We start from the raw sequence: 23685 nt of genomic DNA, 5'->3' as shown, positions 1-23685 counted from the left end.
AGCAGGAAGGAAGGGGAGCTGCTCAAAGCATACAAAATAGGGAAAATGGCTCTGCAGACAAAGGCTGCCTTCTCTGAAAGCAATCATCCTATACTGGGGAGGGATTTTATTGTTGCAGAGTTCACTCCAGGGAAGGCGATGTGGATGGAGTTGTCATTGTTAGCCATTTCTGAAAGGTTTCAGCTCTTGTTATTGTTCTGTAGTGTCTCATGGTTGAGTCTGTTCCCTTCTGGATGGGAAATCGAATTGAGATATTGAAACAGTGACAGCAGATAATCACCCTTTGTGAATTCAGGAAGGGCAGCTCTCCTCCATGGCTGGAAACCAACAGCAACAGCACTGCAGGTCATCTGTGCCTCCAACTATCCTCAGCACAAGGATGGTCTGCACATATGTTGTGGGAGCACTAGGCACCATTGTGGGCTGGCAATCCATCTCTGTATCTTGCTTTCCAATAAGAGAAGCCAGGGAATAATTCCTCTATACTGGCTTCTGATGTTCTCCAATGGAGATCCTCTATGAGAAACATTGATATGCAGGACCTCATTGCCAAGCCCAGAATAACATGCAGTACCATAAAGAAAGCAGATACAATTCACTGTATTTTTTCAGCTTGTGAATATGCCACACATTAGCTGTGTCTGTCCAGTGTGGGGCATATTTTCACAATTAGGGAAGATGCATTTTGGATTGCATCAGCTGGTGACAAGGGGTCATTATATTACAAGGTCTTAACCTGCCTGGGGAAGACGTGATGCTACAATCAAAGGCAACACTCTCTCTTTTCTACATCCTCCGTAGGTAACAGAAACTCGGACTGGCCCCCTGGGCTGTAACAGCTACGACAATCTGGACTCTGTGAGTTCTGTCCTTCTGCAAAGCACTGAGAGCAAACTCCACCTGCAAGGTAGGGCACAGGAATACAGGGCATGAGGTGGGGGCATGAAATGAGAGGGGAGTGGCCTTTTTTCTAGCCTTTTCCCCTCTGTTTGCTGTAATCACTGCCTTTTGCTGTAAGTTTCCTGAAGCAGGACTGGTGGTGTCTGGTGACTACATATGATCCTCAGTGTAGCAGAGCCAGGGCTTGACAGGGACTGAGCTAGAGGCGTAAGGAACTGCAGACTGGACTCCAGTGAAGTGTCTGGGTGCACCCTGCCATTGAATTTTGATGGACTTCTGTGTATTATACATACACTGATATAAATAAATGTGACCTTTTCTATTAATATTGAAAGGGTGTTTCTGTCCACGTCTCTCTTTGTCCCTCCCAAATTGCTGATTTGTGTTAAGAGGTTTGCAGATCAGCTTTTGGGACTCTCTAATGACTGTAATCTTTGGGAAAAGTCACAGAGGTTTTATTTGGATGCTAGAAGCCATGGCTTCAGTCCCAGTTGGGGATCTAGTCCAGAAGTCAACAGATAGAGGTCATGACTGAATTAATAAATAAATACAAGCTGGTTAGCAAGAAGTCAACTTCAGTAGAAGGAGGAAATTCACTGGGCGTGTAATTTACTAAGGTTATTCCCAAGTTTTTGACAAAATAAGGAAATGTGGGATTTAATTGCTCATTTGCCTAGATGGTTTTATTTCTGGAATCCTTGTACTTGCACAAATTTTAATTTTTCAGATGAATGGGCTACATTACATCTTCCGCTTTGAGTATAATTTGGCAAGTGCTGTTTTAATCTTGGTTTCACAGAAACTGGGTTTCATTTACTGACTCATGTTGCGGATATATTATTATTGTTGTTATTATTTGCCTTTAAAAATAATAGGCAGGTTGTTTTCACTATTTCAATGACTATCTAAATCACTGAGTTCTGGTTCTTACCTAATTAACAGTAAACCATTTGAGGCTTTTTATATACTGTGATGATGGCTGCTGGTAATGAAAACCCAAGGATGACACATCAGATAACTAGGTAAACAGCTAAATAAGCAGACAGCTTGGTTTATAGGCAGACAAACTGGTAAGTAGGTAAATCAGTAGATCTCTATTGGCTATCTGATCCCACAGGAGAAGAGAAAAAGCAAGATGTCTGGGAGGGGGAAGGAGGTGGAGGAAGAGGGAAAATTTAGGAGAGAGAGGAGATATAAATTGGATGAGGCTGTGATTTCTGATGGGAGCAGACAGAGGACCTCAGTTATCAACCACATGTGGGTTTCATGGAGCTTCATGGCATAACCCAACACAGAGAAAGGCCACGTCCAAGCCAAGGCAGACAGTGAAGGAAGGGAGGAAGGTAAGAGCTCTTTCTAATAGAACAAAGTGACCTTTAAAGCTACACCTGAGTGTTTTCCGCCTAATCTGGAGTGCGGTTCTTGGGATAATTACCCAGGATCCTTCCTCTGCTCTGAGAGGCCTCATTAGGAATTAGTCACAGGGCTGCAGGTAATGGATTGTGACCGAGTCTCCTCTGATCTGATTAGCAGCCGAGCATGAGCTGCTGACAGAAATCCATGTTACTACCTTCATGTCACTCTGGCTCCGAGGCCAGCTCAATAAAAGAGCAGCATCTTCGTGACAGGGAGAATTTCTGTTTCTGAACTTGCTTGCTGCCACCCAGCCCTGAGAGTCGTGGTTTTAAGGACATGCTCTTTAAGAGATGCAATGGCCAGACCCAGAGCTAAGTTACCTTCATGCCTGTATGTAGGGTACGGGAAGGTCAGCCAGCTTGGAGATTTAGGGGAAGGCCTGGATGTGTGCACAGTGCAGGGTATCTGGTTCTGCACCTATGGTTACATGGACAGAAAAGCATCACTAATTTATAAACCTGTATCCATGTCGACCCAGTATGCGTGTACATCTGTGTTAGATGCCCGCACTGGCGTATATATACAGGTACATATATCACAGTAGCTCAGAAGGTTCCCCTTTTTCCTAGCACTACTTGGGGGCAGGTTCCCTGTCCCGTGCATGGGGGGAGCTGTGCAGTGATGCAGCCTCCCCTCACAGGACTGGGGGCATCCTGTTGTAGGCCAGGATCTCACAGGTGACTGCACTTATTTGCACTTCGTATCCCCCTGTCCCTGCCACCAGCATGAAACCTCCAGTGCGGCTGATGCATGAGCTGCCTGTGCTGCCTGGAAAAAGAGTAAACCAGAGAATGGGAGGGGAAGATGCTAGCAGCTCTACAACAGTCTGGTGGGAAATGGGAATTTGTGTTCCCTGGAAGAGTGTCCTAGGCTGAAATTTGAAAATTTGAGTGAAAAAAAGCAACATTTTGAACAGTTTTGGGAAATTAAAATTACAGAGACGTATCCTCTTGGACAGTGTGACAGTATATGTCAATATTGCAACATGGCACTGTTTCAATAAGATAAAATCCTTCTGTGCTATTCTAAACATTGTGACATGAAACAGGAAATATTGTATATTAGGTAGTTTGTTACGTCAGATATGGTAATAGAAGATTAAAATTTACATTACAATTAATATTAAAGTCTTTGCCAAGATGGGCAGAGCAGCAATGACAACACAAAACATTTCAGCTTTTCAGTGAAACAAAATGAGTAAGTATGAAAAATACATTTAGACCTTCCCCTGTCAAAAGTGCTTTTGGAGTCAACATGCTCTTACAAAATGCTTCAATGAAACTGCATTTTCAACAGAGAACTCTTCTGTGGAAAATGTTTCAAATAGCTCTAATTTAGAGCTGGGGAAATTTACCTCTTTTTATGCAGGAAGCCTTTTATATACTGTCCAAAGCCAAACATCTCTAATAGTTTTTCTAGGTGAATTAAGGACATGTTCCCTTGTCAGACACTTCATATTCTGCCTGTAGTTATCTATTCCAAACAATATCTGTGCTGCTCTTAATTTTTAAGAGGAACTTTACACTTTACAGAGTGGCAGAATTCCTCCTTCTGATCAGTAAGTTACCTTCAAAACTAAGGTATTCCTACTAACGCTTGTCACCAGCAAATGTACCTTCTGCATGTATTATCAGCTCCTGAGGCTGCTGTGGAGGACGAGCCCATTCCTTGTGTACCCTGGCTTGGATTGAGGTGTTCACCCCATGAAAATGGTCCAGTATCTCAGCCTTTAAGATCAGGTTGCCCCAATGCTTGGCTGCTGAGATGAGGTTGCTTTATCAGTAGACAACACTGAAAGATTTTTTTTTTTTTTTAAATGTTTGCAGTATTCAAAGAAAATTCTTAGAGAACAAAACATTATCTTAGGATGTTTTATTAAAGTTGTGGTTGACAGCAGGGCTTTCCTGGCTAGCGTGGCTGGCTGCAAGCTGCTCTGTGGGGCTGGTGTGCTGTTACAGTCCTTTAAAGTGGCAACTGGAGCGCCCAGAACAGTGGCCTCAAGCAGTATGGCCTTCTTACAATCTCATGTTTATAAAGCTTACCTTAAAAATGATTAATGACACCTGTGCTTTACTGACAGCTGTAATCAATTAAATTTCAGCAATATTTAGTCACTGGGCATGGTACAGAACTGCATAGGAATGATGGAGGAGGGTACCAGGACTGGGTGAGATGCTATTGGCCCAGTACTTGTAAAATATCTTGCTAGGATCAGGTCACAAGGATGGTCAATACAAAATCAAAAATATTGATATGAATCTGCCTGTGTCTGGGTATGATGATAAATGTGTGGCTATTTATACATACATATCAATGCACAAACTTGAAAGCAGTCGTGGTTGTGTTTCAGTAATGCTAATGCTGATTTCTTCCACAAGGAAATTCCTGGCTGGAAGATCTCCAAGTCACATGTAATGCCTACAGCATGTTTACAGTTTTAAAGTTAGGGCTTTGTGTTTGGTGTATGCACACTTGTATTTTGATGAGTAGCTGGATTTGTGTGTCACTTGTTCCTGGTCTAAGCACATATTTGAGTATGTGCTGCTTGTTAAATGCTACAGTTAACTGCATGGATTCCAGCAGAACTCTTTGCCTGATTAAAGTTAAGTATTTATAGAAGTGTTTTGTTGAATTGGTCCTAAGTGTACAGGGGGTCTGATTACCTCTTAAACATGAGATTATTTCTTACCAGAGAAGGTTATCCTTGAAATGTGTTTTAGAAACCATGAGTTTTATGGAGAAAATCAAGCATCGACATAAGGCACTCTGTAGTCTAGGATGGGACCATGTTATGTTTTGGAGATTAGAGGGTATTCATGTTTCTGCATGTGCTGAGATACACAACGATATTCCTTGCCATGGGAAGTTCTTTCCTCAAAACTTTAGTTGGTTTTTTTACCCCTCTCCCCTCTAGAAAAAAAATCTCCAAATCCAGTATCATTTGTAGCTGGGATCAGACAGCATGTAGGCGCTGTTAGCCAAGTTAAAATTCAAAGAGAAAATATTGTGAGGTAAAGAGCCTGTGGGCATTTGGGCCTCATATTCAAAGGCTGGAGGAGCAACCAGGGCAGGTTGCTCGTTGTCCTGGTTTCGGCTGGGATAGAGTTAATTTTCTTCCTAACAGCAGGCATAGTGCTGTGTTTTGGATTTAGTAGGAGAAGAATGTTGATAACAGGCTGATGTTTGTAGTTGTTGCTGAGTACTGCTTATGCTAGTCAAGGACTTTTTCAGCTTCCCATGCTCTGCCAGGCGCACAAGAAACTGGGAGGGGGCACAGCCAGAATAGTTGATCCAAACTGACCAAAGGGCTATTCCATACCATATGACGTCATGCTCAGTATATAAACTGGGGGGGGGTTGGCCGGGGAGCAGCGATCGCTGCTCGGGAACTGTCTGGGTATCGGTCGGCGGGTGGTGAGCAATTGCATTGTGCATCACTTGCTTCGTGTATCATTATTATTATTATCATTATTATACTGTTACTATTAGCATTACTATTTTACTTTATTTCAATTATTAAACTGTTCTTATCTCAGCCCAGGAGTGTTTCTCACTCTTACTCCTCCAATTCTCTCCCCCATCCCATCGGGGTAGGGGGAGTGAGCGAGCGGCTGCGTGGTGCTTAGTTGCTGGCTGGGGCTAAACCACGACACTCGTCCATGAGGCAGAGAGTGGAAAGATTTATTCATGAGACTTGGACCATGAATAAAGAGGGTCAATGTACATCAAGAAGTCCAGCCAACCTCTCCTGTGAGCTTGCAAGCTCAGTGAGTGTAGCAGCCTTCAGGCTCTCCAAGCCCCTTTTGCAGATCTCAGTTCTCCAATAGTGCTGCATTTTCTTTCCATCCTGAAGGAAAGTCCTGGAGTCTGGCAGGTGGGATCATCCTTCATCTCAGTGTGTCCAAACCTTCAGGTTTGGAAAGGGACCATTCCTCTGTGGTGGTTGCTTCAGATAAATCCCTAAAAGAGACTGAACTTCAGTCCTTCCTGAAGACAACAGGAGGAAAAAGCTGAGCTTCTTATTGAGAAAAATCTCAGGAAAGACCAAAGGGACCTCAAAATGCTGATCCTCCTTAGACTAGTCTTGAGGTGTTCACAGGGATGCTGTAGACTGTGGTCAGCCCCTTGCATGTTCCCTCCCTTTCCTGCAACAGCGATGCAGAAAAGGCAGCAGGACCTATACAGACACAGTGCCTCCAAATACTGGGTTTGAAATCCTTCCTTGTGCAAGTGTCACTAATGTCTTCTCCAGCTGAACGTTGCCCTGTGTTTATCCTGCCTGGCTGCTACTGCTCCACACTCGACTGCGAATTAGGTCAGACTGGGGCAGCTTGCTGCCACCGGGCATGGTGCTCTCAGAGACTGTGTCCTGGCAATAGCAGGAGGAGAGAGGAAACAGAGGTCCCTGTGCCTTCAACACCCTCCTGATCCCCCCAGACTTGGTCTTCCAGAAGGACCTTGTCAAGGCTGAGGTATCTCTGTGGAACCAAAAGCAAAAGGGTAATGGGGGTCCCTGAGGCACCGCCTGCCATTTTTCTCTTGTCTGAGGTGAACATGACCCATCACAGAGATGGGACTGAACTCCTGAAAGGAGTCACAGCCCTTCCTGCCCTTCCTGCCCTTCCTGTACACTCTCATCCTCTGAATTATTGTCTTATTTTCATTCCACTCCAATGAGCTGTCAGCCACAGATACAGTAATTCAGCACAATAGAAACACAAACAGATGGGTAATTGACCTGCGTGCCTTCATTACACTGGAGTTCAGCACTGCTGTTCAAGCCATAAACTCCTTTATCTGCCACTCTGAAATCCCTGGGCCTTTTACAAGGAAGGCAAAGCGGGCCAGGCTTCCTGCAAAAGGCTCGCTCAGAGTTATTGTCGTCTCTGCCTCATGCACCACAGATGCTGACTGAGTTTGACAGGCAGGACTTGCCAGGTAGAAGGAAACAGCTGTGAATCCTCAGGGACATCTGTAGGGAGCCCGGAAACAGGGGCTGGAGAAGGACAGGATGGAAAAACATCTACACTGTACACAGGGCAAACACTTAAACTGTTATCATGTCCTCTGGTACCTGAGCAAGTGTACACGTACACTAATGCCTGCACAGATGGATGGATACACAAACACTTGCTTTGGAGAAAGAGACATGGGGCTAGATCTCTCGGCTAATGTAAATCTTCAAAGCACCACTGAAATCATTGGCACTAAATCCATTTGCACTTTTATAGGATTTGGCAAGTAGCCTTCCTAGCAGGGAGCAAGCTGAAAAGACTCAGGTACCCAGCTCCTGTATTTATACTGTGGGAGCTGGGCACTTAACTCTGCAAGGGTCTTTTATAAATCCCTGCTTGTATTATTTTTCTTTCTTCTGTTTTCCTTTCTTTCTTCTTTTCTCTTTCAGTGTATAGATTCCTTGTTTCTGTGGTACCAAACCTATTTAGTCTCTCTCAAAACAGGTCAGAACAGCATAATGCTCATCACTTCTCAACTAGCGCTTGGTTGCAAAGCATAAAAAACCCTGCACCTGCGAATAAGGGAGGCTTTGCATTCAGATGCTTTGTACTGTACTGGGATCCAGAACTGGGATGAAGGGGGTACACTGGGTGTTGGGGAGGGAGAATTTACTTGTCACACTTTTCTCATAGAGCAGATAGGCTCTGCTCTCAGCTAACTCACCATTTGCACTGGAGGCATGCAATTTGTACCCCACTTTCCTTACTCATGACAGGTCTGAGAGAAATATCCCAGCAGCTTTTAATTCCTCAGCATCACTTTTCCAAACTGTTAATGAAACAGGTTTTGAAAAGAAGAACAGATACCTGAAATGACTATTTTTTTTTTTCCACATCTTTGCCTCTTGTTTCTATGCCAGGTCTCCAGATCATCTTCCCTCAGTATTTGCAAGAGAAGTTTGTCCAGTCTGCCTTGAGTTACATCATGTGCAATGGCGAGGGGGAGTACATCTGCCGGAACAGCCAGTGTGGCTGCCAGTGTGCAGAGGAGTTCCCGCAGTGCAACTGCCCCATCACCGACATCCAGATCATGGAGTACACACTAGCAAACATGGCCAAGACCTGGACAGAAGCCTATAAAGATCTGGAGAATTCAGGTAACCAAGCAAAACATGTATTCCGATTGATTTATTTCAAACAAAGCAACATCAGATTATACCAGTTAAGAACCCTTTCTTCCCTTAATATAGTGTTCCAGTTTGGATAAAAAATAGAGGATATTAAACCTAAAAATGTGATCTTAGTCTTGAGGGAGTGCTTTTTTTTCTCTATACATGTACATACAAAAACACACACCACATGTAATTCTATGTATAAGGGGATATTTTCCATGGAAGAGTTTGTTTGATTAAAAATCTGTTTTTTTCATACTAAACCAGCTCAGAATCTCTCTTTAATACTTCTACAGCGAAACTTCCACAATATGAATGATGCAGAAATTGCTTTTCAGATTTGCATGAATGATTTATTCTGCTTTGGTGAAAGGCAATTCACAGAGAGAGAGCACGGGCAGATGACACCTCATTTGAGATAGAGAGGAGAAGGGAAAATTGCTTTTCTCTCCTACAGTGCCGATGTCTGCTTGTGTGAACATTTCTCTTCTCCCTTTGCTTTCTCCCAGTGTGATGCTGGGGGTGTCAGCGGAGTTTGTTCCACATTGATGCTGGTAACACCCATAGTAGGTGTGCAACATCACTTTCAAGGGCTTGAGATAGGAAAGAGAGCGATATTATCAGCGTAATTAAATCCTTTCCTTTAGCAAGTGGTCTGCCTATCCTGAAGCCACACAGGCACTAAGCAGTACTCGGTCAAGAACTTATCACTGTGCTGCCTCTCATCTCTTAGTCTTAGCCAGTTACTTTCCAACACATTTTCTTTAATGATTATTGTCATAACTGTCCAGGTCTCCATGTTAGAAAAAAAAACTATGAGGAAGGGACCATAGCTCCATTCAAGGCATTGAAGAATTCTTCTTCAGAAGTCTTCCCGGAAGCAATTTCTTTCTTCATGTTGAAGTTTACCTTAATCCCTTTAATGGTTGAAATGAAGCAGCCTATGATGTTTCCTCAACAGGCTGTTGAGGACTACTTCATACTTCAATATGTGGACCCTGCTGGTGCATCTGCTTTTGCACAGATTCTTATGTCCAGCTCACACTGTCAACTTGGTGCTTAGCTGAGCAAAGTCAGAGCAGCAGTTAATGGCCTAAGGCTGAATGACCATCTTGACAAGAGCCCCCCATACACTATGGGGAACCACAAGGCTGGGGCAGTTCCAGAAGTAGGTCAGTAGCTGAAGAAGTCAGTGGCTTTCTGGGAATTTCTATAGATTCATGGATGGGGTGGGTACACCAGGGCAAACCTGAACTGCGGATTTCAGAAGCTTCTGCTAGCTTAGTACTATGCAAATTAGGATTACTGGCCATACCTGCCAGCACAGCTCTGCCCCTAGTGAAGTGTTACTAGTTGCTAGTTCTGGCACAGAATCTTCACACAAGGTACTGAAGAGCCACATGTTGGCCACCACTCATCAAATCCCTTTACATTCCCAGGGGATCTAACCCAGACACTTAGAAGGTGAGAGCCTTATGGAGAGAGAAGAATTACAGTCCCACAGTGATTGTTTTACTGTTCCATTCTGTACTTGTTGCACTTGATCTAAGCAAAGACTGTGGTAGATAATTATATTCAGTCTCCCTTCCCTTGAGATTTCAACAGGGGAAGGTGTTTTTCATTTGCAAAGTTAAAGTGACACATTGCAGTGCAATTCATTGCTGTGCTGTAGCCATATTCCACCCAGGGCTGGAGGCTTTTCAGGGCTAGATGGAGTGATTATCTTCTGTTTAAAGCTGCTGCATCTCATTCATCACTTTGTTGCATCATGCGTGAACTTATCCTTTGAGACGAAAGTTGCTACCACAAAACAATGTAGTATTAGTATTTTGCTTCTTTGTTTTAATAAATATTCCCAATAACTAGAGGATTTTCTTCATAATGAACAGCAGAAACGAAGCCTCTAATGACATCTGAAGACTTTTCCAATAAAGTGGGCTGAAAGGCACATAAGTGCTCTGAAAGCAAATACCATTTGCACAGGAAGCTGCTGACAGCCTAAAAGATTTATATTCTGTTTCTGATCTGTGTTGAATTCCTATGTCAATTTGAAAAAATCATGCAGGGCAAATCAAGACTTGGTGTGATTTGGGATAGCATCTTCAAAGTCAAGAAGGCTGCAGTGAACTGATGCTGCTTTAAATCAGCCCAGGAGCTCTCTCTTAGTCCTGTGCTTCATTGCTCATGTGTAAATTGAGAAAAATAACACTGCCTTATTCGTGGCATTTTAGTATGGCTGGCCAAAAGATTCTGCGTCAGGACTGTGATTCTGGATTTTAAAACAGCCGTTCGATTAAAAGTCATGGGGGTTTTTTTGCAGTAATATTGCTTTCTGATGAAAATGTGGTTGGTTGTTTTTTTTTTTTAACTGAAAAGACAAGCACTGGAAAAATGAAAGTTTCATCTTTGAAAGAGGTGTTTGACATGGCCATTTCACTGTGATGCCACCGTTCTCCAGGAGCCCCGCACTGGGGCAGGGCCTTCTGCCCTGTACCATGTGTGATGATGAGTCATTGCCATGGGACTGCCTCCAGGCACTGGGTGACTCTGCAAAAAGAAGGACATGTTGCATTATGGGAGATGTAGTCCTAGCCTTCATCAACATTCTCTGTGCTGCTGAATAAAATAAAAACAAATGCAAACATCCGTATTAGTTAATAGGAAATTCTCAGGGTTAAGAATGAACTATTCCCAGAAAGGTACAAGGCATAGCAAAATGCCACCATAGTTTTGGCTGGGGCCTCCAGGGATAGTTATAAATAAATATAAATAAATAATGAAGAAACTATTCTTTTTGGAAAGCATTTTCTTTTTTCACCCCCCTTTAAAAAAAAAAAAAAAAACAACAACCCCATCTAGCTTTATTTTGCTCATTTGTTTTTCCCTTAACGTTGCACTGCAGTATCAAAATGTGCACACTGCACTGAAATTTCTGCCTTACCCATCTCTATGAAAAATGTAGCACATTCATCATCAGAGGGAAAAGAGCTTGGTCTTTTGCACAAACAGGCTTTTGAGGAAATTGATTTATAAGGGGCGGGAAGCAAATGCAAGGCTTTTACTGCTGAAAGGTACCAGGAGTAATCAGCATGGTCAACATAAGCAATTATACATGATGATAGTTTCAGAGGACCACTGAACAGGAGAGAATCATTTTTGGGGAGGAGAAGGGCACTGAAAGCAGCATTACAAATAGAGTGAAAACTTGAGAGATGATTAAAAAAAAAAAAAAATCTCAGTTATCTTTGGGGAAGAAAGGAGACAAGCAGATGTCCTGTGGATCTTGATAGTGCAATGTTGATAATTATTTTTATTAGGTGCTCAGTTTCACCATGTGACGAGTAGGACATGAACATCCATTTACCATCTATATAATGATGGTACTGACTAATGCATAGATATTCTTTGTTACGCAGTTAAGCATAAACTGCAAGTTGCTGAATAATAGGAAATCTGTTATGCAAATATATATAAGGTTTGTAGAATAGGTTGTAAATTATCTGGTCTGATTTTGTCTAATAATTCTATGGATTATTTCTTTTTTTGAAAAGATTTCAGCTTTTACAAGCTTTCATTTTTTCCTTTTTTTTGGGTATTGTCCTTTTTTCCTTCTGAAAATGGGATGAAGGAATTTATAAAAAAAGGATTAGGAAAGGAAGAAAACTAATGTAGATGACTTACAGGGAAAGATGGCTGCATTTCTTGTTGGATGCTTTGTGGGGTTTATGGCAGGTCTCTAGTCCACCTCCCTCTAGAACCAGGACTACCACCAGCACTAGATCAAGTCAGCCACAGTTTTGTCTAAAATGAGTCTAAAATGAGACATTCTTCTACATCTCTGGGCAGCATGTTTCAGTGCTGCATTACCTCCAAGTGAAGAAGTTTTTCAGTAAATCATTTGAACTTCTCAAGCTGCAAACTGTCTATTACTCCTTGTTATACCATCTGTCTCTAATAAGAAGAGTTTATCTCCTTAGTACTTGTATCTTTCAAGCAGTTGTAAGCTGTAATTAGATTGCCCCTTGGCCTCTTCTTCACCAGATTAAACAAGTGCAGCTCCCTCCACCTGACCTTGTAGGACTTGTGCTCCAGGCCCTTGACCATCTCGGTAGCCCTCAACAGTGCCCTCCCCAGTTTCTCAACACCCATCTTTGCGTGTCCCTAAAGCTGGGCAGAGAAATGGAGGTGCAGCCTCAGTAGTGCCAAGAAGAATTAACTTCCCCAACCTACTGGGTTTTGCCCAGTATGCAGTTTGTGTTATTTCCAGTGAGAACATAGTGTTGACCCACCTTCAGCATGGTGCCCACAGTGACCCCCAGGACCATTCTAGCAGCTGTTACTCAACTGGTTGTTTCCAAGCCTGTACAGATGCGCGGGGTTGTTCTGCCCTGGTGCAGAGCTTTGTTATTTTTCTCTATTGCACTTTATGGGGTTTTTGTTGGCTCACTCCTTGCATTTCTCAAGGTCTCAGTGTGTCAAACACAGTTTTCTGGTATCAAAAATTGGGTTATTTTCTACTGAGAAAGTTGGAACCATCTGTTTTTTCCATACAAGGGTGTCCCAGCCTGGTAATCAGAGTCTAAGAAAACTGTACTTCTCAGTTAGGAAGAAAGGGGTGGTCATAAACAGAAACAGTATCAGATTTTCTGTTTTGTGATGAAAAAACTCAAACCCTACATAATGGTTTTTTCATTATCAGACAAAATCAAACTGAAATAAAGTGATCACAAAACAACATTTAACAACATATTTTTGGATCAATTAGATTTTTTCCTTTGGCTAAAATTGACACATTTTGTTCTGACTTTAGCCCTGCAAACTATTTTATTTTATTTTCACTGTTACATAAAGCAATTCATTTAACTTCAAATTAAGTTAAATGAGAAAAAAGAATCAGAATCCTCTTTTTAAAAAATAAGAAAGTAGGACATTTTAACACAACCCAAACCCTTCCTCTGGAGATTTTTTAAAGCTGTTTTTTCTCTTTTTTTTAACAACAGAGCCAAAGTGATTTGACTTCAACAACAAACGGCATTTTAGGAGCAGCGGAAAAACAATTTAAATTAGAACTCTTTAACTGACAATGATTACAACACCCTGCTTTTTGTTCATAACCCCTAGACTATAATCCCATGCTCCAGGGAATTTGCTCTCTTTTTTTCTCCACCCTGTACACATTAACCGTATTGTTTCACCCTAATACTCTCTGGGTTTCATTTCCCATATGGGAGCAGCAACAGCCATGGAATTAGCTTCCTGGGGCAGAATGACAGATCAGTGAGTTAATGAACATCACCTTCCTTTAGCAGAGCACTGATGGCCTTATACATCATTGCTGTTTCTCCATCCTGCTAATGAAAAGCTTTGTAACTTTCTTACAGTTCAGAAACCTCTGCATTTTTCCACGTTCTTGTGTGTTCCAGATGAGTTTAAATCCTTCATGAAAAGGCTACCTAGCAACCACTTCCTGACCATTGGGAGCATCCACCAGCACTGGGGGAATGACTGGGATCTGCAGAACCGCTACAAGCTGCTGCAGAGCTCCCTGGAAGCCCAGCGCCAGAAGATCCAGCGTACTGCCCGCAAACTCTTTGGCCTCAGTGTCCGGTGTCGGCACAATCCTAACCACCAGCTGCCTAGAGAAAGGTACCTTCATCCTTCATTGGGGATGGGTGTGCTGTGATGGGTGATTGATGGAGCTGAGCCTGGGCTTGGACCTAAGCCCAACAGCCTAAGTGTTTGGATATAGGGTGGGCTAACATGGAGGTTTGGGGGAAAATGGTAAAGTCTGGGAGTGGGTTGACATTTCTGGAGGTGTAAGTAACCTTTATCACATACCTCAGCATATTCACATCCCTTCTGTGTGGTCTTACCTACCCAGGTGAAAGGCACCCATTTATTCTGTAGTGTTCTGCAAGACTATTACAGGGCTGACAACAGACAGCCAAGCAGACTAAGTTGCTTTTTAAGGTCTTGCATCATGTACCACAGCCAAGCTTTAAGCCTTCATTTGCTGTTAACGTGGACATATGGAGCACAAGATGCTTCAGAACATTTTTGAGTTGTGGTCCTCAATGAATATAGCCAGAGGGAAAGAGAAGCTTCAGTTTCACTTGAAATAGATCACATCTCTTCTACAAAATGCAGAGTGAGCCTGCAAACCTGCACTGACCAGAAGCCTAGCAATGTTATTACAGACAGAGAGAGTAGATTTTCCATTACAGCTACAGCAACTATTGATATCCAATAGTCACCTCCTGCTGGCTCATTTCAATCCTGACCTATGGCTGAGTTTAAGTTAGCTTCCAATCATTTTTGGAGACTTGCATCCATGGATTTTAATAAACACTTCTTGCTGTTTCTTTCTACTTTGTCTGGAGTGAAGTAACACTGAAAATCTCAGAAAAAATGAGTCCAAGTGCCTTTTCTTTCATGCTTCTCTTGGAAGGGTCAGACCAAGTTAATGTTTGTAGAGGAATTGTTTTTTCACCTCCTTCATCACCTAAATATTAAATCTCAAGAGAAAATAAACTGACTGACTGTTGTCTCCTGGTATCATCCAGCCCCCTGGCTGCTAAGCACACCGAGTTTTCATTTCATCGCTGTGCAGCTCAGGAAAGTCTTCCAGGGCTTAACAACTCTTTAATTACTCAAAACCCTCATGTTTCTGGGCAAAGGCTTGATGGACTTACTAGGGATGAGGAGAAATATCTATTAAGTTTAAGAGATTGTGAAAAAAAGTCTGGAGAACTTCCTAAAGTTGGCCCATTCCTGCCAATTAGCTGAGTTGCTATAAACAAGCCAACTGGTGGAGGAGTCACAAGCATGTCAAGGCGTTATTTTGAGTTGTGCCACAACAACAACAAAGTAAAGCATCAGCGAGCAAATATCCAGCCAACCATGTTGCTGCAAAGCATTCAGATAAATATGTCTTTTGCGTTTCTCTTCTATTTTTAAAAAGTCAGCCATACAGAAAGGGAGCCTCCAACTAGTAGTATAAAATCTGCGGGAAGGAGGACAAAATGGATGATGGCAGCTGGGTTTTTAACTGACTGATGTGCTTGATTTGTTTAAGTCAACACCACCAGGCATATTATAATTTCTTTTCTTATTTGTCATTCTGCATTTGTAGCAAGGCAGGGGAGGGGCTCAGTAGACAGATGTGTAGTGGAAGCGGTATGCATTTCATCGTTCTTTTCACAGGGCTTGGAAATACTCTAATTTTCTAATTGTTACTGTATAGAAGGACAGACACTTATCAAGCATGCCAGTGGCTTTGAAAGGATGGAAAGGTTCTATTAAGAGCAAGCCTCTCTCTCTTTAATACACATAATAGTAAGCCTACTTTATATATTCAAAAGCAATGTTAAAAAGAAATAGGATTGCTGTTGATTGTCCTCAGGGAAAGGAAGAGGTGGTGTTTCCAAAAGAAAGAGTAGGAATTTTGGCAATTAGGCTGATTCTCCACGACCTTCTGCAATACCGAAGAACGAAATATACATATAGATATGTATTTGCTCTGCACTGCTTTTGCTTAAAAAACACCTCTTTGGAGGCAAGTCTGTTTAAAAAAGAAACCAATCCTCAGTTGTTAAAGCTTCAATGTTGAATGAGTACCTATCGTTGCATTTTAAAACTCTGGATGTAAAATATAAATAACATCCAAAGGAAAGGGAGGGTTGATACATGTTCTGGGCTGCAGCCAGATTGTCATTAGTTAAGCGTACATCTCACAGCTGCTGAGAATAAAAATAGCATTTTTTATTTCACTGTTCCATACAGAAAGCCCAAAAGTACCTCCACAGCAGCTAGTGCTGGTTGGAAAGTGAAAGGTGAGTTTGCAAAGAAAAGCTTGTTAAATCCTGTCCTTGTTTTGGCTGGGATAGAGTTAATTTTCTTCCTAGCAGCTGGCATAGTGCTGTGTTTTGGATTTAGGATGAGAATAATGTTGATAACACACTGATGTTTTAGTTGTTGCTGAGTACTGCTTATGCTAGTCAAGGACTTTTCAGCTTCCCATGCTCTGCCAGGCGCACAAGAAACTGGGAGGGGGCACAGCCAGGACAGCTGACCCAAACTGGCCAAAGAGCTATTCCATACCATATGACATCATGTTCAGTATAGAAACTGGGGGGAGTTGGCCAGGGGGGCGGCGATCGCTGCTTGGGACAGGCTGGGCATCGGTCAGTGGGTGGTGAGCAATTGCATTGTGCATCGCTTGTTTTGTATATTCTTTTATCATTGTTATTATTATTATTTTCTCTTCCTCTGCTGACCTACTAAACTGTCTTTATCTCAACCCATGGGTTTTACTTTTTTTTTCCCCCAGTTCTCTCCCCCGTCCCACCAGGGGTGGAGGGAGGGTGAGTGGGTGGCTGTGTGGTGTTTAGTTGCTGACTGGGGTTAAACCACAACAAATCCCTACTTTTTTCCTTGCAATTAAAAAAAAAAAAAAAATCTGTCCTGCTGGATTGGGTTTTTGATTGGGGTTTTTGAGTGTTTTTTGTTTGGTTTGTTTGGTTTTTGTTTTGGTACAGTTTGGTTTTCTAATCAGCTTAGACATCATCTACATCAAAGCTGCACCTTTGTCTCAAGGAACACCCATCAGCTTCTTCCCCTCCCCAGACCTGATCAACCTGAAAAATAACAAGTCAGGAGGAAAGAAAATTATTCATCACCTTTCTTTATAACCTGACCTCCACTTCTGATCTGAAAGCCTCACACTGTCCTGCAAAACATTTTTTTTTGTCACAGGAGATAGGTTTTAAATGGTGAAACAGCTCTGCATTATTACCTGGCTCCCAGTTCCCAGCATTGCCAGGGGACTGCATGTCTCCAGTGAGCAACAGCAAGAAAACACTGCAAAATAACTCTCACTCGCAGCTTTGCCTGGATGCCATTTTTTTCATTTTAGTTTGGAATGTAAGATATTAAAGTTGAATGTAAAATTGCTTGACAGTGACCTTTGAAGACATAGTTTTCCTTTTTTTAATTTCACATGCTCTAGTACTTTATACTTTGAACTTCCAGGGGTAGCAAACATTAGGCAAAATAACTTTTGCAATGATATTAAGAGGGAGAAAGATAAACTGATGACTCCTTAATGAAAGAGGAAATAATTAAAATGAAAACCAATGGCTACTCTGCCACTGGCTTTCAGCTTTTAAACAGTGGCTCTCTTCAGCGTCCTTGTGCCCTGACATCTCTTGGTTATATTCACATGATTCTGAGCCGTCACACGAATGTGTTTTAAGAAGTTACCTCCTGTCAGCTGAAGAGCTGTGACTAGTCCTGTGTATATTCTTATCCTGTCCCAGTTGCAAGACAAAATGGGGTAATTTATACCACTTTTCCTCTCTCTTTCTCTATCACACTTCCCATTGTCATGTTTGTAGCTGATGCCCAGCTCTGCCCTGGATTCTGCATTTTCATTTAATTACATCCTTTATTGCTGCCATCAGCAGATGGTGGGTAGCCACCTTTTTTTTTTTTTTTGTCCTACTTGTGTCTTTGCTGAATGCTAAGACATATACACACACACCCCAAAAGAAAAAAAAAACCTCTTTGTCCTGATCCCCTCCCATCCTTCTTCCACAAAGTTGATCTGGGGAACAGGAAAATTACTAGTTTTGATTGCAAGATATCAGATGAGACTCCTTTCTTGTTTTGCTCTGCTGACTGTTACTATAAGAGAAAGACAGAAAGATAGCATTTTTTTTTCCTCTAAGAGAGAGCACACCTAAGACAGACAGGATATGATCATCTGACTCTAATTTTTATCGTGTACCCTCTTGTATAGCCTTGCACTCCTTGTCCCATGAACTCAATGACATTATCAACATGTAAAACCCATGTAAAGCATCAAGACAGCACTGCACAAATACACTGGGAATCCTGTGCACAAGTGAGTGCATGAGGAAATCAGGAGAGTCACGTTCACTTGCACAGAGCTGGAATTGAGATCTGTGCATGGTAGTTGCTCAGTGTGTGGCTGTCGTTTGCATATGCAGCTGTATGAGGCTATTGACAGCTGTATGAAAGTGGTGGCAGTACGTGCACACAGGCACACCCCTGACAGTGCCGAATACCTCATCAAACCCACCTCAGAAATCACCTTTAGTCCTGTGAGCAACTGTTACTACTTCATCTGGAAGCCCAGTGCCACAAAAACCAACAGATGTGACCATAGAGAGAGCTGTGGAAATCAGCAAAATACTGTCCTCACCTCATGGTCAGGGATAGGGATGCTGAGAGGGTGCTTGGTGGAGCTGGACATTTACCATCTATCTGCCACCAGCCTCCTGCCTCAGCCTTTCATTTTCTTCATGCTACTGGGCTTCTCCCTGTCCTTGTCTTGGTAGAAATTACAGCGGGAGCTAGGGACAAAGCTTGGGGCTGCAGAAGATACTCATTTCAAAGCAACTTCTGATTTTCATCATTGTCATCAAACCCAATCATGGGACGAGGCAGCATGCAGGAACCTTGTGCTTCCCTTCAGCAATTCCCCCAACCCAGCGAACCCAGGCAGCCAGTGTGCTTATATTGGAGGGTTGCTTTGGATTTAGTTCATCTTCCACTTGCTCATCATCCCTCAGCTTCATGCTTAGATTAGTGGTTAGAAGCAAAGAAAGAAGCTTTCAAGGAGGTGCATGGAGGAATCAAGGTGGGCTCACAGCACCTTAGGGAGATTGAAACGTGGAAGCTGGGTGCCTTGTTAAGTTCAAGTGCATTTGGCTGATTTTCCAAACAGGAACTGCAAGGCTTCAGATGGGGTAAAAAATATTTCTATTGCTGAAAAGGTGAGCAAAAATTCTCCTGTGAGCAGAAGGCAGACTCAGTCCCCAGGGAATGGTTTTGAGAGTGCTTGTTGCTGTCAGCAACATGTTTTGCAGTCACACTGTGCTGTCTCCTCCCCTCCAAAGCAGAGCTGTCCTAGAAACCAGGAGTAGCCCTGTGCATATTTTCTAGGGACCAGGGCTGTCACCTTCTCCCTCTACAGCAGATATTTATAGAGGTCACTGCCTTGTTCCCAAGCTCCCCAGCCAACCTTGTCTTTTCCACTAGCAGGAGGGCTCCTGTTAGCTGTGAATAGGGGAAAGAGACCCTGGCAGCCCTGTACCACAGAAGGAATGTGAAAATTGTCTCTTCCCACATCCAAGGCTTCAGAATTTTCCTGCTAGTGCACTTCCTTTTTCCTCACTGTCTCATTTTTTTTTCCCTTTCACTCAGTTTCTTCCTGCTTCTTTTCATTCCTGCCTGTCCTCTTTCTTTCAGTTGTTGCTGTTGTTTCAGTTTTCCCCTTTTTCCATACCTATTCCTCCTGCCTACTCATTTCTCTCTCATTTTTCCTTTTACCTGCACATTTTCCCCCTCTTTCTTCCCCTACCCTTTCTGCTCCTTGATTATTTCTTTCCTTCCAGCTCTTTCCTCTGTTTTATACTCTCATCTCTCCGCTCGTTCCCTCCTCCTAATCATCTTGCTGTTCTTTGCTGCTGTATCATTTAATGCCTTCTTTGATACAGCCTACAGCTTAATGATTATTCGGAGGTCAGGCGATGCAGGTGCCATGAATTTCACTAATCCAGCTCTGAGCGCCTCTGTCCATAATCACTCCTCCTGTTCTACAGGGACTGAATCCTAATTTGTCATTAGCCAGTCCTCTCACTGCAGCGCTACCAAGAACTTTTTGCCCAGAGGAGACAATGAAGTATTCATTAGCTGGGGGGAAGGCGGAGGGGAGGGAGCAGGCGGCTGAACAAGGCATTCTGCTGAAGGCTGCTGAGAAAGGAGTCGCTGTGCTGAGATTTCCCGGGGCGGTGGGGAGGGGGGAAGAGGAGGCAGCAAGGCAACATTGCAAGTGGGTTATAACAAAAAGCAAACGTGGGTTACGGTGTCATTCATTCGGATTTGTTCCAGGGCTGCAGGACGTGGAGTTGAGGGTGCTGATATAGCAATTATGGGAGTAGTGGGGCTTGGGAATGGGCGAGTGTGTCTGCTTGTTAAGGGGAGAGGCTGTAAGAGGAGGTTAATTAGCAGCAGATTTTTTTAAAGGAGAAGCTGTTCTAGCAGTTTTGTGTCTATGCACCCTGACTTCCACCTTCTTTTCTGCTGTTATTGAGCTCTGCACCATAAGCAGAGGTTACTACTGGCTTTGCCTCATCCCATTACAGGTCTGTTTTTGGAGAGTGGGGGGAATTGCCAAAGACATGGAGAAGAGTTTTCTCCTGCTAGCCTAGAAGTTATGCTGACCTGCAATGTCTGATAGCACCTCAGCCTCTGTCATGGCTTTACTAGCTCCATTCCCATGGTTGAACTTTGTTACAGTGGCACTGATGGGATCCTTGGCAGGAGGCTGTGCCAGTCTCAGCTCCTAGAACAGTGTGAAGAGAGAGACTTCAGATGATCAATCCTAACTTCTAGCTATTTCTTAGAGGGTTTTCGTTCTCTACCAAAGGAGTAAACAGCAGACGAAAGATTCAGTCTTGAAATAGACTGGAATAGCTCCCAGATGCCACGGTAGGGCATCAATGTTCTGAGAGCTCTGCCTCAGATATATCCCTGAAAACACTGTGGCTTTGGTAAGATGCTAATGCCAAAGGCTCTGTGAGACTCTACAATGCTAATGCTTTCTTCTCCCTACCTGCAGGACAATACAGGAATGGCTAACTCGTGTCCAGTCCCTGCTCTACTGCAATGAGAATGGGTTCTGGGGGACCTTTCTGGAAAGCCAACGGAGCTGCGTTTGCCATGGTGGCACCAGCCTGTGCCAGCGCCCCATCCCCTGCATCATTGGGGGCAACAACAGCTGTGCCATGTGCAGCCTTGCCAACATCTCTCTCTGCGGCTCATGCAACAAGGGCTATAAGCTTTACCGGGGTCGCTGCGAGCCTCAAAATGTAGACTCGGAGCGGAGTGAGCAGTTCATCAGCTTTGAGACGGACTTGGACTTCCAGGACCTAGAGCTGAAGTACCTGCTGCAGAAAATGGACTCTCGCCTGTATGTGCACACCACCTTCATCAGCAATGAGATCCGCCTGGACACTTTCTTCGACCCCAGGTGGCGCAAACGCATGTCCCTCACCTTAAAGAGCAACAAGAACCGGATGGACTTCATCCACATGGTGATCGGGATCTCCATGCGAATCTGCCAGATGCGCAACAGCAGCCTGGACCCTATGTTCTTTGTCTATGTCAACCCATTCAGTGGGAGTCACTCTGAGGGCTGGAACATGCCCTTTGGAGAGTATGGCTACCCACGCTGGGAGAAAATCCGCCTCCAAAACAGCCAGTGCTACAACTGGACCCTGCTACTGGGCAACCGGTGGAAAACCTTTTTCGAGACCGTCCACATCTACCTACGCAGCCGGACTCGGCTGCCCTCCCTGCTGCGTAATGAGACTGGCCAAGGGCCTGTGGACCTTTCTGACCCCACCAAGCGTCAGTTCTACATCAAGATCTCGGATGTGCAGGTGTATGGCTACAGCCTGCGTTTTAATGCTGACCTACTGCGCAGTGCTGTGCAGCAGGTCAACCAGTCGTACACGCAAGGCGGGCAGTTCTATTCTTCCTCCTCTGTCATGCTCTTGCTGCTGGATATTCGGGACCGAATCAATAGACTGGCGCCTCCCGTGGCCCCAGGGAAGCCCCAGCTGGATCTGTTCTCTTGTATGCTCAAGCACCGCCTGAAACTCACCAACAGCGAGATCATTCGTGTGAACCACGCTCTAGACCTGTACAACACCGAGATCCTCAAACAGTCAGACCAGATGACAGCCAAACTCTGCTAACCTGGACTTTTCAGTGGACATATTGGTGATTGATCCTTTTGCTGTAAAAAAAATAAAAGAGAAAAAAAAAAAAGAGAAAAAAGTAAAAAGAAAGAAAGAAAGAAAGTGGGGGGAAAGTAAAGGAAGGAGGGAAAACCAAGATTTGTAAAATGTAATTAATATACAAAAGAGGGAAAAAAAGAGGAAATTCTTTATTTGTTGAAAACTAAACCCGTTCTAGCAGCTGTGTAAAACTGTCAGGCATGTTTGTTATTTCTATAATCCATCATAAAAGGGTAACACCTTACTCTCTCTTGACCTTGGGGGTGTTGCTTGCTAGTCCTCAGGGGCAGCAGAGTAAATAAAGGGAGGAGCAGTAGAGAGGGGCAAACTTCTGTAATGAACTGTAAAGTTTTCTGCTATGCAGGTGCCAAGACAAAGAGACAAACAAAAAAAAAATCAAAACAAACAAACAAGAGTTATATGTAAATGTAAAAGAACTGCCATTATTCCTATAGTGGGAGTAAATGGTTAAAGATAAAAACTATTTCTTCTGTTGAGGTTTATGCCAGCTTTATGTTGAGTTATTCACACAGCCTGTGCTGAGTTTTGCTGGAGGACAGAAGGTGATGGCAGTCCTTTGAGAGTAAAACTAATACCTCATTGGTGAGAAGACACATAAGAGGTGGAGGGTGGGTGCAAGTCTCAGGTGTCTTCACTTTGGGATTTCCATCTCGGAAGACTTTTCACCAGAGGTAGAGTCTCAGCATTTGCTGAAGAATGGGACCTGTCAGGTCCCTTTGGCTACTTTGCTGAACTGGAGTTCATGCCCTGCATCAGACTGCTGTTGCCTTCAGTGATGTCAGAGCTTAACCCCTTGAGGATCAGCACCTGTAAATCTTCAGATTCACTCATCTTTAAGGTACTTCAGCAGAGTCCCTAAAACAGAGAAAGCCAAAATCATATGCCACTTTGATAAACCTAGACTTAAAGGCAAACCTGAGTTTGGCTTTTTGCCTCAGGTTCTGGGTTTTCCAATAACACTGGGAAACCCTCATCACCACAAAAACCAAAGCACAATGCAAGAAAGTACATTTCCAAGGAAACCTGGAGACACTGAAGGGTACACATGTCATTTTTGTTCTTTGGGGAAGGCAAAATCCCTTTTATTTTCTTATGTTTCTGTGTCTGTGAATAATCTCCTTGTTCCACTTACACTTTCTTTGTCCACAAAAAAACCCTACAGAAAACAGATGAGAAAATTTTATTAAAATATCCACAAAAGTTGTAAAAGGGAGGGGTAGGAGGGAAGAGCACAATAACTGGATCTATCCTGAATTTGCAAGGATAAAGCCAAATTAAAAAGGGATGAGTTATCAAAAAAATAACTAAAATACCTAAGAGGTGGGTAAAATTTTGTGGAGTGTGTGTTCACGTGTGTTTGGATTTAAAAAAAATAATATATTGAATGGAATG

General features: G+C 43.2%; 1 protein-coding gene across 1 annotated transcript in view; it reads left to right on the top strand.

The window, feature by feature from the left end:
* BRINP1 (BMP/retinoic acid inducible neural specific 1) overlaps positions 1-22230 on the top strand; it is a 60553-nt gene extending 38323 nt beyond the window's left edge. The window contains exons 4-7 of the mRNA XM_009482113.2: positions 802-907; positions 8192-8428; positions 13867-14089; positions 21090-22230. Coding sequence (XP_009480388.1) covers positions 802-907; positions 8192-8428; positions 13867-14089; positions 21090-22230 — 1707 coding nt within the window. The remainder of the gene's footprint in view (positions 1-801; positions 908-8191; positions 8429-13866; positions 14090-21089) is intronic.
* Positions 22231-23685: the final 1455 nt, after the last annotated feature.

The sequence above is a fragment of the Pelecanus crispus genome, chromosome 9 (assembly GCF_030463565.1).
Source record: "Pelecanus crispus isolate bPelCri1 chromosome 9, bPelCri1.pri, whole genome shotgun sequence".
Lineage (NCBI taxonomy): Eukaryota > Metazoa > Chordata > Aves > Pelecaniformes > Pelecanidae > Pelecanus > Pelecanus crispus.
Note: the sequence above shows the minus strand (reverse complement) of the source record. Positions and strands in the feature narration are given on the sequence as shown.